The sequence below is a fragment of the Triturus cristatus genome, chromosome 5_2 (genome assembly GCF_964204655.1).
Source record: "Triturus cristatus chromosome 5_2, aTriCri1.1, whole genome shotgun sequence".
NCBI lineage: Eukaryota > Metazoa > Chordata > Amphibia > Caudata > Salamandridae > Triturus > Triturus cristatus.
Window position 1 is genome coordinate 420176210 of NC_140588.1, and position 15493 is coordinate 420191702.

The 15493-nt window shown below is 45.4% G+C and overlaps 1 protein-coding gene across 3 annotated transcripts in view; it reads right to left on the reverse strand.

Moving 5' to 3' along the window:
- Positions 1-15493, reverse strand: part of PIEZO2 (piezo type mechanosensitive ion channel component 2) — a 1161909-nt gene that overhangs the window by 306490 nt on the left and 839926 nt on the right. For all 3 annotated transcript variants that reach the window (XM_085607342.1, XM_085607341.1, XM_085607340.1), the window contains 2 exons: positions 14711-14887; positions 4411-4539 (listed from right to left, as the gene is read on the reverse strand). In XM_085607342.1, coding sequence (XP_085463468.1) covers positions 4411-4539; positions 14711-14887 — 306 coding nt within the window. The remainder of the gene's footprint in view (positions 1-4410; positions 4540-14710; positions 14888-15493) is intronic.

Consider the following 15493-nt stretch of genomic DNA (forward strand, 5'->3'; position numbering starts at 1 on the left):
CCAAAAATGTCAACGTTCATTAAACAAATTATGACCCAGCTGGGACTTTGCGACATCTGGAGACTGAAGGCCGGAAGCAAAAAAAAAGGATTTACATTTTATAATCATAAATATAGACATCAGTCTAGGATAGACTATTTTCTCACCGATAGCAATCTAACTAAGTGGATTCAAAAGGTCGAACATGTGGGTGCCCATTTGTCGGACCATTCGGCCGTGGTTATACATCTAGAGTTATATGAGAAAGTCTTCCAATCAAGATGGACTTTAGACCGTACAATTCTACAGGAAGATGATGTTATAGCTACACTAACTAGAGAAACAGAAGAGTTTTTCCTGTTTAATCAGGGTTCAGCCACACATGGTGTAATCTGGGACGCCTACAAAGCCTTTTTGCGAGGCAGGTTAGGGACATTAGCGGCTGAAAAAAGGCGTAGTAATCATAAGGAGGTGTTAACAATTGAGGAAAAGGTTTGGTCCCTAGAGAAAGATCTATCTGACCCTAAGACGGAGGAAGAAGCCCAGGGAATGTTATTCCAGGAGGTGCAGAGAGAAAAATCTAAAATGTCAACAATTTTACATGACAGGGTCAGAAAAAAAGTGGGAAGCCAGCAAATTGGCCCACTTTGACTATAGTGAAGGCTGTAGTAAGCTGCTGGACTGGAAAGCCAAAAAAGAACAGGTGAGGAATAGGATTGACCAGATCAAATGTGACTGTACAGATGCCCTCATCAGTAACAACGAGGAGATCGAGCAAGTTTTTCATAAGTATTATAGCAAGGTCTACCAAGAAGATCTAAAACCCACTCAGGAGGAGGTCAAAGTATGGCTACGCCAGGGCTCAAAGATTGGTTTTACAGCTGATAAATCCAGGCTTTTGAATTACGAGATTAAGGAGGGGGAAGTTAAGCTTGCACTAAGACAAGGAAAGAAGGCCAAAGCCCCAGGCCCCGACGGTTTACCCTTTGAGGTTTATAAAGTTTTGGCAAATACACTAATACCCTTTCTTTTAGAAATCTTTAATGACCTTTTCATCAATGGGGCCGAAATGCCAGCTTCATGGAACGAGGCAAACATCTCCCTGATTTCGAAGCCCGGTAAAAGTCCAACAAACTGCGATTCGTACCGGCCAATTTCCTTATTGAACTGCGATTACAAGATTTTCGCTAAGATACTTGCCGATAGGCTGAATGGTCCCATGACAGAGTTGATCCATACAGACCAAAAAGGTTTTATTCATGGAAGGTATCTAAAGGAATTAACTTACTCATTGATAGGCTCAATAGACCTTGCATCCACCTATGCGCTTCCACTAGCGGTAATTGCTTTAGACGCCACCAAAGCTTCCAACCGAGTTAACTGGGTCTTTCTACAGGCGGTGGCAAAATCTGTAAATCTTGGTCGAAGTTTCTGTAGAATATTGGAAGCTATATATAGATTGCCAAAAGACAGATTACTGATCAATGGCTCTTTGACAGACCCGGTTTTTAATAGCAGAGGCACGAGGCAGGGGTGCCCTTTATCGCCGCTTCTATTTAATTTGTATATAGAGCCCCTGGCTAGAAGAATTAGGGAAGACTCTGAGATTATACCTTTCCAATTTCAGGGCTGGAATAAGAAACTGGGCCTTTATGCAGATGATATTCTTATTTATACAACCAATCTGCATAATACCATAGGTCGTATTAATGCATTAACAACGGATTTTGGGAAGATATCGGGATTTGATGTAAACAGAAGCAAGACCGAAATTATGTCCTGGAATCTAGAAGTGGGGGAAGGTACTCAGAAGGAGGTAATGAGATATTTGGGAGTCTTGAATCCACAAGATATCTCTAAACTAACAAAAATAAACTTTGAGAAGGTAAAAAAAGAGATTAGTGGGCTCCTAAAAATCTGGGCACATCTTCAGCTTACTCTGCTAGGCCGAGTTAATTTAATAAAAATGATGATTCTCCCAAAATTAACTTTCCTGTTTGATACCATCCCCCTCCCCTTTGAAAGAGAAGCACTTAAAAAACTGCAAGGCCAAATAAGTAGTTTTATTTGGTCAAGCAGAGGCCCAAGAATAGCCTGGAAGAAATTAAGACGAAGGGTGGATAAAGGTGGCCTAGCTCTGCCGGATTTATTATTTTACTCATGGGCACTCCTATTAAAAAATGGAAAATTGCTGTTTAATACCCCCACAACATCGGAACTTGGGAGATTGCTAGATGCTATGTCAAGACAGGAGCCTGGAGCCAGTCAAGGTTTTTTGTTTAAATACACAGATCCCAAATACTTTAAGAGAGTCAGGCTGAAGATTTTGAAAGGCCTGGCAGAGACCTGGTACAGGGTCAGAAAGGCTCTAAAGATACCATATTACAGCTCCATGGCTCCTATCTGGGACTCACCAGGCTCACCGGGTTGGACAAAAGATGCCTTAGCCAGACCATTGAAAGAGGCAGGTCTAACTAGATGGAACCATATTTTACTGGAAGCCCAATTAATAAGCTGGGAAATATGAAATCAGCTGTCGAACCAACAAGTATCCAGATTCAAGTATATTCAAATACAAAGCTGGTTTCAAGACCCTACTACGGTGATAGGAAACCAAAATGATCTGGAAGATAGACTTATGGAAGAGGCAACCATCAAAAAAGAGCTGGCAATGATCTATTGGCTGATGGTTGAGTTGGAGGATGGAACTTTTACTCTACCAACAGAGTTATGGGGAAGATGCTTGCCGGGGCCCTCGCTGGAAAATAAGTGGCAAGTATCAATGTCTATGCTTTTTAAAATAGTCAAATCTGCGCACTTAAGAAGAAATCACCTTTTCTCCATCCACAGAGCCTATTGGACACCCCAGAGGCTGTCAAGGTTCGGAAGAAGAGGTGACGTGGCATGCCCTAAGTGCGGAGGTTTGAAAGAAGATGACGTGCATATGTTTCTGGATTGTCCTGAGATACAGTCATTCTGGAATGACGTGAGTAGGGCATTGTCTAAGATGTTGGACACTGCTATCAAGGTAAGCGTTTTATCGGTTATCTTTGGCTGTGTTGACTCTTCTGAAGGAATCACAGAGAGCAAATCAAAGCTGCTCTTTTATACCATGCTGCTGGCACGTAGAGAGATCTGTAAGCAATGGATATCGACATCTCCTCCCAGGTTCTCCGATTGGGTGTTCTCTATTAAACATGTGGCCAGTCTAGATATGAGGGCTTTCAAGAACCACAATTTTTGGTCTCCCGTTTTGGAGTGGTGTGAGCAACAAATGAATATTAATATCCAATGATTATGCCTGCTATGCCTCGTCTAGCTATCCTGGTCTTTCTCCCTTTATGCTTCCCAATCTGTGCTCAGGCGCTTGGGGGAATGCAGCGGAGTGATAGCGGGGAGGTGGAGGTTGGTCGACGATGCTCCATGAAAATCTGGCCCACAAAGTCTTGAAGTGAATGTCCCCTTCCTCCCCTCCCCCTGTTTTCCAGCACATAGGCACAGAGGGGCACGGTATTTCCATTTGTGTGTGCAAATGGAATCTTGTCTTTTTCAGAGGCAAATGAGGATTTAAAAAAAAAAAAAAAAAAAAAAGTAAGGTGGGGCAGACCATGCCTTTCCCCTTAAACTCTCACCTACTTAGATCCAGTGCAAGGTTTACAGGAAAACCTTTAATCTTCCCCAACATGCACGCAGAACTCAGATTTAAATGGAATTTGCCAGGCGCAATTTAGGATTTAGCATGTAAAGTTGCTTTTATTAAATATTGCTATCAAGTTAAAAATGCAAAAGCAGGTGGTTTGATTTAAATATCTCTTACAAACAATTCAACTAGAAAGTAGAGGCTTCTCAAACGCCTGAGCAGACTACTTTTTCATTTGAATCTGAGACTTGGACATGGTCACTGCCTGGGGAAATAATATGTCAAATGCAGCTCTGAAGCCCACCGTTGAAACCCAGCTATTGCTCACCTCTCACGCTGCAGAATTTGCATAATCCATGCAATCCAGCCATGCTGATTTAATAATTGAGTCAAAAGGTGACTCTTACAAGTGACTCATGTACCTCATTGCTTAAACCATACCATTTACAAAATCCCCTGAGCAAGGCCTGCAGACAACATATTATAAGAATCAGCTTCGTTATTTTTCTAATCAAAGAATTCAGACATACATGGCCAAATAATTTTAATGAACCACAGGCACTGTGGCTTTTGTCATTATGAGAAAGCAAACCATTTTGCAGCTTCTATGTTGCTGCTCTGCGGCAAATGCAAGACATGGGCAATACATATAAGTAAAGTATCCAATCTAAAAGTGTATCTCAATGACATTTGCTTGTCCCTACTTCTCATGCTGCATATTTAATGTGTTAGTACATGGTAATCAGATTAAGGGCATGTAAAAGTCTTGCTCCAGTTCATTAGCATGTTACCCTCAAGTATGCAAGCAGGGGAGATGATTTCTCTAATCCAACCCAGCCCGAAGGATCAACTGGAGCACTGTAGAGAATTGATGTCATCAGCTCGGTTCTGTTTGCCACGTTGGTTTGATTTTCTAAAGGCTACAATAAAAGGAAAATTTGATGGTTAGAACATTGGAAGTGATGCATTCATTATCTCAAACTGTCTCATCAAAAATACCTAATTTCAAAATATTTAATCCTAGTATATTTTTTGTTTAATGTTGACCATTCAAACACTAAATGTGTAGTCTGTGATCAATATTGTCTCACCTTTAGGTTCTTGAACTCTTTCTGGAGCAATTGTTTGTACCATATGTAAGCCCAAAAAGAAGGCTGTGCAGAGTTAGGGCCTAGAACACAAACCTAGCACAGCCACCTAGCCTCCATCTTCTCAATCTCTACGTGGTATTCAGAATTGACTTTCAGCCCACCTGGGTAACTACACTCACCTCTCTCAGCGTCACTGGCTCCGCATTAGACTCATATGCACCCTTCCCTTTCAGTGTCTCCTGGTGGTCCTTGCATAAACCTTCACTCCCCTTCCCACTCCTTCATTAGGTGGCATCCCCTTACACCAAACCCTGAATCTAATCCCTCTACACAACTGCTTTTAGTGACTTTATCTCCTCATGTGACTTCTTCTACACCCGCTAGATGTAAAATACTTTCACTTACATCTTGCTTTCCTAGCCTTCAGCCTCAGACTGTCTGTCAGAAATCAGACATTGGATGACACTCTATTCCCTTGTGTTAAATTGCACTAAAATCTAAGAAATACAATTGTACTTGCATTTATATCTTCTTCACCACAACTTTGGTGTGATCTTCATTTGCAATATATTTTAGAGTGTGCCACAGCCACTATAGCCAGGCCCTAAATAATCAACATAAATATATATCAACTGGTACCTCCCCATAAACACAGTTGATGCTTAAACGAAAACCTTATCCCAATACTTATTCTTCCCTTGGTTATCTAAAATCGGGCATGCAAAACAACTTTAACCTCCCCTGACACAGAACCACAACCAATGCAAGACTGGCGGCCTATGTACCAAACACCAAGTCCTTTTCAAACTACTAACCATTTTATTTACAGCTATTCACAATACTTCACCAGAATACTTGATGTAAAGGTGCAACCATTCCCTCCCTGTTCCAACTCATTGCTCTGTTGATCCTAATCTCGTTAATACTCCCTAGTTACCACATGGAGTGCTAAATTCAGGTCTTTTATTCAATTAGGACATTTCCAAGGGAACATTCTGTCCACAAACCTACCATCTTCCAAGCCTCTAACCTCATGTATTCCAGCTTTAAAAGCTCATTGTCTGTAGAATGAGTACCAATGTCACTGATGACACCATCATCCATGCATCAGTTTGCTCCCCCCACATCGCTAGAAACTGATGTAACTCAAAAGTCATGGTAGCACATGCATCGTATGTTATATTATGTACCACCCAAAATGACTTTGATTTTATTCATTCCACATTTACTCTGTAAGCTTAAATGTTGGCATCTTAAAATAAATATAAATAAAAATGCTCTGGACAAGAGTGGCACCATTATGTTGACACCTGCTTTGGCTATCTGTCTCATGCACATACTCACTGACCTACTCAGACACTCATGCACCCACTCACAGACCCACTGAGACACTCTTACATCCACTCACAGACCCACTCACACACTCATGCAACCACTCACAGACCCAAACAGACACTCATGCACCCAGTCACAAACCCACTCAGAAACTAATACACACACTCATTGACCCACTCAGACACTCACACACCCACTCTCAGACACAATCAGACATTCATGCACCCACTCACAGACCCAATCAGACACTCATTCCCCCACTCACAGACCAACACAGAGACTCATGCAACCACTCACAGACACTTACTCATCCACTCAAAGACTCATGCACATACTCACTGATCTACTCAGACACTCATGTACCTCTCACAGACCCACCCAGACACTCTCACACCCACTCACAGAACCACACAGACATGCATGCAACCACTCACAGAGCCAATTAGACAATCACACTCACTCACAGTCCCACTCAGAGACTCATGCACACTCTCACTGATCCACTCAGATACACACCCACTCACCGACCCTCTAAGACACTCTCACACCCACTCAGAGACCCACACAGACACTCATGCAACCACTTACAGACCGAATTAGACACTCACACCCACTCACAGTCCACTCAGAGACCTATGCAGAAACTCATGCAACCACTCACAGACACTCATGCAACCACTCACAGACACTCACACATCCACTCAAAGACTCATGGACAAGCTCACTGACCCACTCAGACATGCATTCACCTCACACAGACCCACTCAGACACTCTCACACCCACTCACAGACCAAATTAGATACTCACACCCACTCACAGACCCACTCAAAGACTCATGTGCATACTCACTTACCCATTCAGACACTCATGCACCCACTCACAGACCCACTCAGACACACACACACAGAGACTCACTGACCCACTCAGACACTCACTCACCCACTCACATAACTACTCAGGCACTCACACATCCACTCAGAGACACACTCAGACATTCATGCAACCACAAACAGACCCAATCAGAAACTCATGCACTCACACACAGATGCTCTCAGAGACTAACACACACACTAACAGACACACTCAGACACTCATGCACACACTCACAGACCAAATCAGAAACTCATACACCCACTCATAGATTCACTTAGAGCCTCACAAACACACTCACAGACCAACTCACACACTCACTCACAGACCCACTCAGAGTCTGACACACCTACTCAGAGGTCCAGTTAAAGAGTCATATACCCCTTATGCACCCACTTAGAGACTCAGTCAGACACTTACACACCGATTCAGAGACCCACTCACACTCTTACACCCACTCACACACTCACTCAGAGAATCACACAGTCACTAACATACCTATTCAAATACTCACACGCCCACTCAGAGACTGATACTCCCACTCACAGACACTCTCAGACACGTATGCATCAACTTAGAGACCCACTCAGACACACATAGACCCAGTCACAGACCCTCTCAGACACTCACAGACCCACTCAAACACTAATGGATCCACTGAAAGATCCACTGAGATACTCATGTACCCAGTCATAGGATTACTCAGAGACTTACACATGCACTCATTGAGGCACTCAGACAGTCAGACACACACTCACAGACTCACTGCAACAGTCATGCACCCAGTCATAGGCCCAGTCAGAGACTGATAGACCTGCTCACAGTCCCACTCAGACTCTACTACACCCACTCACTGGCCCATTCAGACAGTCATGCAGCCAGTCAGAAGGCCACTCAGATATTCACACATCCCCTTACAGATCCTCTCAGACACTTAGGTACCCACTCACAGACCCACTGAGACACATATGCACCCAGTCACTCACCTACTCAGAGACACACACACCCACTCACTCATACACTCAGAGACTTATGTATCCACTCGCAGATCCAAACAGGCACACATGCACCCAGTTCCTCGCCCAGTCAGAGACACATCAATCGACTAACGGACTGTCTCAAGCAATTATTCACGCACTCACAGACCACCTGAGACATTCATACACCCACTCACAGACCCACTTGGATACTGACAGATACTCACAGACCCACTCAGAGAGTGATACAGCCATTCACAGACCAATTCAGACACTCACACACAGACTCAGAGACCCATCCAGCTACTCACACACCCACTCACAGAGTCATACAGCCATAACAAACCCACTCACAGACCCATACAGCCACTCACACCCACTGACCTTCTAGTGGACTTGCTACTTTCATAGCACAGCTCCGCCTGGTAGCTGCCCCTGTTGCTGCTGCTGACCCTCTGGTCAGGAGTTTGAGGTCCTCCTCCACCCATAGACTCTTGCCTGTGCCTCATCCCTAGTGGTAGAGCATCACTGCTCTGCTGCTGGGCTGCCCCTCTGTCTTTATTTTTTGCTTTTTCTGTCTTTATTTCAGCTTTTTTCCCCCTGATTCTGCTTCTTGCCTTTATTCAGCTTTTTCCCTTTTTTGTGGTCCTCACCTCTGTGATCCCCCGCAGCTCCACCCCTCTCCAGTGACCCTTCCTGCATTTCCCACCTCCCAGCTGACCTCCCCCCCAACAGCACTACTTAATGGCAGCTGCTGTGTGGCTTTGCAGTGTGCACCTGCAGCCGGCACGCCGCTCCGAAGGCCACAAGGGGCAAGCCCTTCTATGCCCGTCTACACCTGGACCGCACCCAGTGCCATAGACCCTGGTTCTCGGACCCTCCAACGATACGTCGCCTGCACTTTCCTCGCCCTCAACACAGGATGCCATGCCAACTGCCATCTCGCGGCTCCAAAGAACACCCAAGTACCTTCATACACGCCAACATGCCAGCTCCTCTTGTCGCTCAGCCAACCAACAGCGCACCCAACTGGCTCATTTGCATCCTCCTCAACGCGGGCTCCCTTGACAAACATGCTACAGAAATCTGGGACCTCCTCGACTCCATCATCCCAGACATTGCCTTCCTCACGGAAACCTTGACCAACCCTAGCTCAGGACCAGACATTGACACCACCATCCCCGACGGATACAAAATCACCAGCAAGGACAGCACTGACCGACCAAGAGAAAGGCATAGTCATTGTCGACAAGGACACCCTCTGCCTGACCACCCACTCATATGACTCCACAACAACCATGGAACACCTTTAGTTCCAGATCCAGACCAACCGCAACACCACCGTCTGTAGAACGCTCATCTACAGGCTCCCTGGTCCCCATCTGCCTTTCTCCAACGCTATCATTGATGTCATTGCACCCCAGGCCCTTAATTCAACCAACTACATCCTACTCAATGACATGGACAACCCCTATGACCAGAACACCGCATCCCTTCTGGAAAACCACACTCTCAAACCCGTCTTCACTGCCAGCAGGAACATCACCTACGACCACACCAACGAACTTCGCTGGACCGACCACCACTGTGTGCATCTCTCCCACCATACACCACCCCACCCACCATACCCCTGTCACAGCTGGAACAAGATCACCAGGGAACATCTCACCACCTTTCTCAGCACCACCACACTGCCGACCACCACAGACACCAAAACCTCAGCTCACAACGTCCACTAATAGATCACCAACTGCACCAACTCCCCTCAAGAAAGCCCCCCGCAAACCACACAACAAGAAAGCCAGCTGGATCACTCCTGACCTCTGTGACTCCAGAAGCACCTGCAGTTGACTCGAGAAGAGATGGAGGAACAACAAAACCCAGAAACTCACACAGCCTTCAAAAACGCCACACCACACACACCACCTCTCTCTCAAATCCACAAAGAAAACGGCCCTCCAAGACAGAGTCCATGCCAATGCACACAGTAGTAAAGAACTCTTCCCCATCGTCAAGGAGTTCACCAGACCCAGCAGCGAGACCACAGATGTCCCCCCTCCCAAGTACTTTGTGACGAACCTGGCACCTACATCCACCAAAAGATCAGACTGATTTACAACTAGATTCGACTCCCAAGACCCTGCCACTGAGCCCGACACCACTGCACCCAACCACACCACACCACACCCTAACCTATGCTGCCCAACTGGACCCAGTCCACCACAGACGACACACTCAAGACCATGAACAGCATCCACTCTGGAGACCCATCGGACCCCTGCCCGCACCACATATTTCACAGAACAGCCACCTCCATTGCCCCTGAACTCCAGCACACCGTCAACTGCTCCATCGAGAACACCACCTTCCACGAAGACTGGAAACATGTCGAGATCAACCCCCTACTGAAAAAGCCATCCGCCGACCAGACAGACATCAAAAACCTCCGAACCATCTCCTTGCTCCCCTTCCCAGCACAGGTTGCAGAGAAGGCCATCAACGCCCAACTCTCTGAATTCATTAAAGTGAACCACATCCTGGACATCTCCCATTCCAGCTTCCAAAGCAATCACATCACAAGACCACACTCCTTGCCGCCATTGACGACATCCGCGCCCTCCTTGAAAGGGGTGAAACGGCAGCCATGATCCTGCTGGACCTCTCGACCGCCTTCGATACAGTGTCACACTGCCCCCTAATCATGAGACTCCATGACGCTGGCATCCACGGCAAGGCCATGGACTGGATCTTCTACCTCTTGGGCCAAAATCAACGAGTCAGACTACCCCCATTTCGTTCCGGTCACATATCAGCTGTGCAGTGCCCCAGGGCTCCTCCCTGAGACACACCCTATTCAACATCTGAATGGCTCAACTTGCTGCCATCGTAAGAAACTATGGACTTAACATTGTCACCTATGCTGATGACACCCAGCTGGTCCTTTCCCTCACCAACGAACCCTTGGTCACCAGAATCAACTTCCACAGAGGGATGAAGACCATTACCTACGGGATGAAGGACAGCTGCCTCAAACTCAACTCATACAAGACTGAAGTACTCATCCTGGGACCCACCCTCTCTGCCTGGGTTGACTCCCGGTGGCCTGCTGCACTGGGAACCCCACCCAACCCCATGGACCACACATGCAACCTCTGAATCATACTGGATTCCTCGCTCACAATGAACTGCCAGATCAACGCCGTATCCTCCTCATGCTTCCACACACTACACTTGCTTCAATAGACTTTCAGATGGATCCCCGCCAAAGCAAGAAAGATGGTCACCCACACACTAATCACCGGTAGGCTCGAACTATCTGAACCACCACCTTGTATTTCTCATTACCACCAGACACCTCCATTCTGCCCAGCTGGACCTTGCCTCCATCTCTTACCCACAAGTCAAGAACTGGAGGAAGATCCTTCTCCTACTTCATCGCAAAGACCTGGAACATCCTGCTCCTTCACCTCAGGCAATCCCCATTGCTGACCCAATTCAGGAATGATCTCAAGACCTGGCTCTTCGACTAAACCCAGATGGATCAGCAGCCCCCCTAAGCGCTTTGAGACCCTCACGGGTGAGAAGCTATGCTATACAAACCCCTGATTGATTGAACTCACAAATCCACTCACACACTCTCTCACACACCTTCAAAACTACTCACAAAGCTACTCATATAGACACTCACATACCCACTCATAGACCCATACAGCTCTCACACATCTTGTCACTGACCAATACAGCTACTCACACACCCACTGGCAGAGCCATACAGCCACTCACACACTTACAAAACCACTCACATACCCACTCACTGACCCATAGAGCCACTCACACACCCATACAGACACTCACATACCCATACAGCTAACAGAGATACTTACTCACCAATACAGTTACTCACACATCCATTCACTTATCCACCAAATGATTTACATATCCATTTACACATTGATACAAGCCTGCACATGCCCACTCACTCACCTATACAACACAGATACTTTCTCCCAAACAGCCACTCACTTACCCATACACCCACATACGTACCCAGTCACTCACCCATATAGCCATTCACACAGCCACTCAGACATCCATATAGCCACTCATACACACACTCACCCATCTCATAGAGCCACTCACACAGTCACTTAGTCACCAATACAGCCACTCACACACACATACCCACCCATACAGCTACTCACAGCCACTCACCCACCCACACAGCCACTCAAACACCTACTAAATCACCAATACAGTCACTCACACAGTCACTCACTCACCCATACAGCTCCTCACACACCTACTCATTCACCCATACAGCCATGCAGATACCCATGCAACAACTCAGACACCCACTCCCACACTGATACAGTCACAGAGATACTCAGATGACATAAATTAGAAACAGTATGACTCATTAGTAGTACAATGAGAATAGTAATTTAACTTATGCAGTAGCTTATATCATTAAGTCTCAGAATTCGTTTTGATACACTACACTCCCTGGATAATGTCATCAGTGGTTACATTTGAGATGTCAATAATGATGTCACTAACCATGTTGTGAGTGATGTAATGTGTGAGGTCATAAGCAGTGAACTGCATTGCGGGGGTGTAAGTTATAGTTAGCTCAGGTAACTATAACTGGATTGCGGTTGCTGCTTGAGTAGGGCTTTCCCTTCCCTCAAACAGTAGCCCAATATTTAACATGCAAGTTACCTTAGGGCACATGCTATAGTTACTTGAAATAACTATAACTAATGCATTTCAGCAATTTCTGAGTTTCAAATGTTATGTTGTTACTGAAATTTTCACCAATTATGTTAAGTTATAGTTAGCTCAGGTAACTATAACTGCTGAATTTCTATGGCTTTGTGCAAGTGGAATCTAAGCATAAATATAACGCCCCTGTAACCTTTGTTTTTTTTCAGGGTTTTTTTGTCACGCAGGAGAGCTGATGCTAGATCTGAGTCGGAGATGCGTTGTGCAGTGTCAATTCAGGGATGCTGTGAGGCTGAGTTGCGAGGTCCTATGTTGTCATCGAGAAGGCCATCAATGAGTGGGCTTGCAATGCAAAGTCCTGCATAGAGATATGTCATGCACTGGTTGGTTCTGATGAAGCTGTGGGGCTTTTGATGCAAAGTCCTGATTCGTCGTTAAGGCTGCCATCAGCGGGGGGCTTGGAATGCAAGGGCTTGTGTCGAAGATGCATCACGCAGCAACAGTTTCAGTGAGGCTACGGGCTGTGATGCGAAGTACTGGTGCCAAGAAAGTACAAGCAGCAGAGGCGACGCGTCAGTTTTGCTCGGGTACCACCACAGAGGAGGAGATGCATTGGTTCTGCTGTTTCCACAGATGGGCTTGCAGACCACAGTACAGCAGTCCTTCTTCCTGGTTGAGTCTTCCATAGGTCCACAAGCGCACTGAAGAGTTGGTGTCTGCGGTGTATATTTATACCTGGTGCCTTCTTTGAAGTGGGAGAAACTTCTAGAGAATTCCCTTTGAAGTGCTCACATTTTATGACTCTCCTGCCCTGGCTTCAGACTAACTACAGGGGGTATGCGGTCCTTTGTGTAAAGGCAGGACACAGTCTATTCAGGTGTAAGTGTACAGCTCAGCCCCTCTCAACCTGCCAGTGAGGGCCCATCCAGGCACACCTATGCACTCTATCATTTGTGGCTGTCTAGGAGGAATACACAAGACCAATTACCAACTACCAATTGGCAACCTAGTCATGTGACCCACAGACAGGTGGCAAGCACTAAATAGTTTTTAAAAGTGGCATTTCCAAAATTGGGCGTTTGTGGCATGGGTTTGGCCGCAGGGCTGGACTGAGGCCAAGCCCTGCATCCAACCCCCATAGGCAGCCAACACCACGCCATGCATGGCCTTTGGGATTGGCCACAGGGCCTGTGTGCAACCCATTTCCACAGGCTCTCTCCACAAGCCACTTCGGGTCTCAGTGATCCCATCACTGGGGTCTTTTTTAAATGAATGGGGCCCTCCCCTCCCAAAGCAATACGTGCCCCAGGAAACTCATCCCCCGGGGCTAAAAGCAAATATGTTAATGGGAGGTGGCACCCACCCCCAAGTCAATAGTGGCCCCGGGAACCACCATTCCCTGGAGCCAAAATATATATGTTAAGGGGAGAGGGGTGTGTGCCCTCCCTTCCCGAAACTTTATAGGCGTAAGGACCCCATAGCCAGGACCCAAATTGCAATCAAAAGGGGAGAGGGGGAACACACACCCTCCCTTAGTCTTAATAGGCCCTGGGAACCCTATTCCCTGGGCTGCGCTTAACTTAAAAGGGACGAGTGCACACGGTCCCCCCTCCCCAGACTTTTGTGGTCCCAGGAACCCCGTACCATGGGCCTGTCTTACTTCCAATTTCAATTGAAGTAATTTAAAGGTTCTATAAACAATTGTAAGTTAGATCAACAGCTATTCAACATAAATTATTCCTATGTCTATCTGAAAATAATAATTATTTCACCAATAGAAAAGTGTTTTCTAGAAATAAGTACATCCGACAGACTGACATATCCCATTAATGAATGCAAAACTGTGAGCTGGACAAAAGAAGTTGAACATATCTAATTTTGTAATTTTCACAATGGAATACATGAACTCAACACGGCCTGACTAAAAAATGAGTACACATTCAAAAAGTATGTGTCATAGGAACAAACAATTAAAGGGACTATGCCAGGGCATGCTCAATAACTTTATGTGTTTGCTGGAGTGGTGGTAATGTTAATGTTACATTAGTAATATTAATTCAAAGCAAATAATTTATTTGTGGAAAATTCTACTTACCACTGTGCAATTACTGGAGAAGCTGAGAGGCTCAATAGATGCAAGTTGGTACAACATTTTGCAGACGATGATGACGCATGTCCAAACAGTACACACACTTGATGCCAAAGGGCGAAACTGGGAATATGGCAGAGCAAATGCCCAGGATATCAAAAACACATAGTTAAATAGGGAGACCTAGAAAACACAAAAATGAAGAAAATGTCTTACCATATACATTACAAACATTAATTTACTTTTATATTCTAAGATAACATAATTATAACACGTGTGATAATCTCTAGAGTTCTGTTTGATACTCAGCCTGTCTTTCTGCTCTTATTCCCATACTGGGCCGCTTTACAAATAAATATTTTTACTGCTTCAAATATTTGAAAATGTACCACCAAATAGCATTTCATGAGATTGTTTAATCTCTGTATGAGGTTCTTGTAATGTGTGCTATCCATGTGATAAAAGATAACACAACATTACAGCTCACATGGTGGCTGATTCACATAGGCATTGAGGAATACTTGAAGTAGTTCTACAGATGCAGTGAAGTGCTTCCTTATTACCACTTCATGTTCTTGTAAATGCCTTTGTGGAGTAGCCTCAAAACATCAAATATTTGAATAAAATGGAAAAATAGTAGGAATGTTCATATACAATTATTACAAATAAAAAGGAATGTGGTATCTGCAATCTTACTAATAGCAAGTTGAACTCTTGGTCCGATACAAAAAGGCAATTTATCACTGTGTTTTTGTGAATTGGCTGCATAGTCTTGAACTGGTGATGATA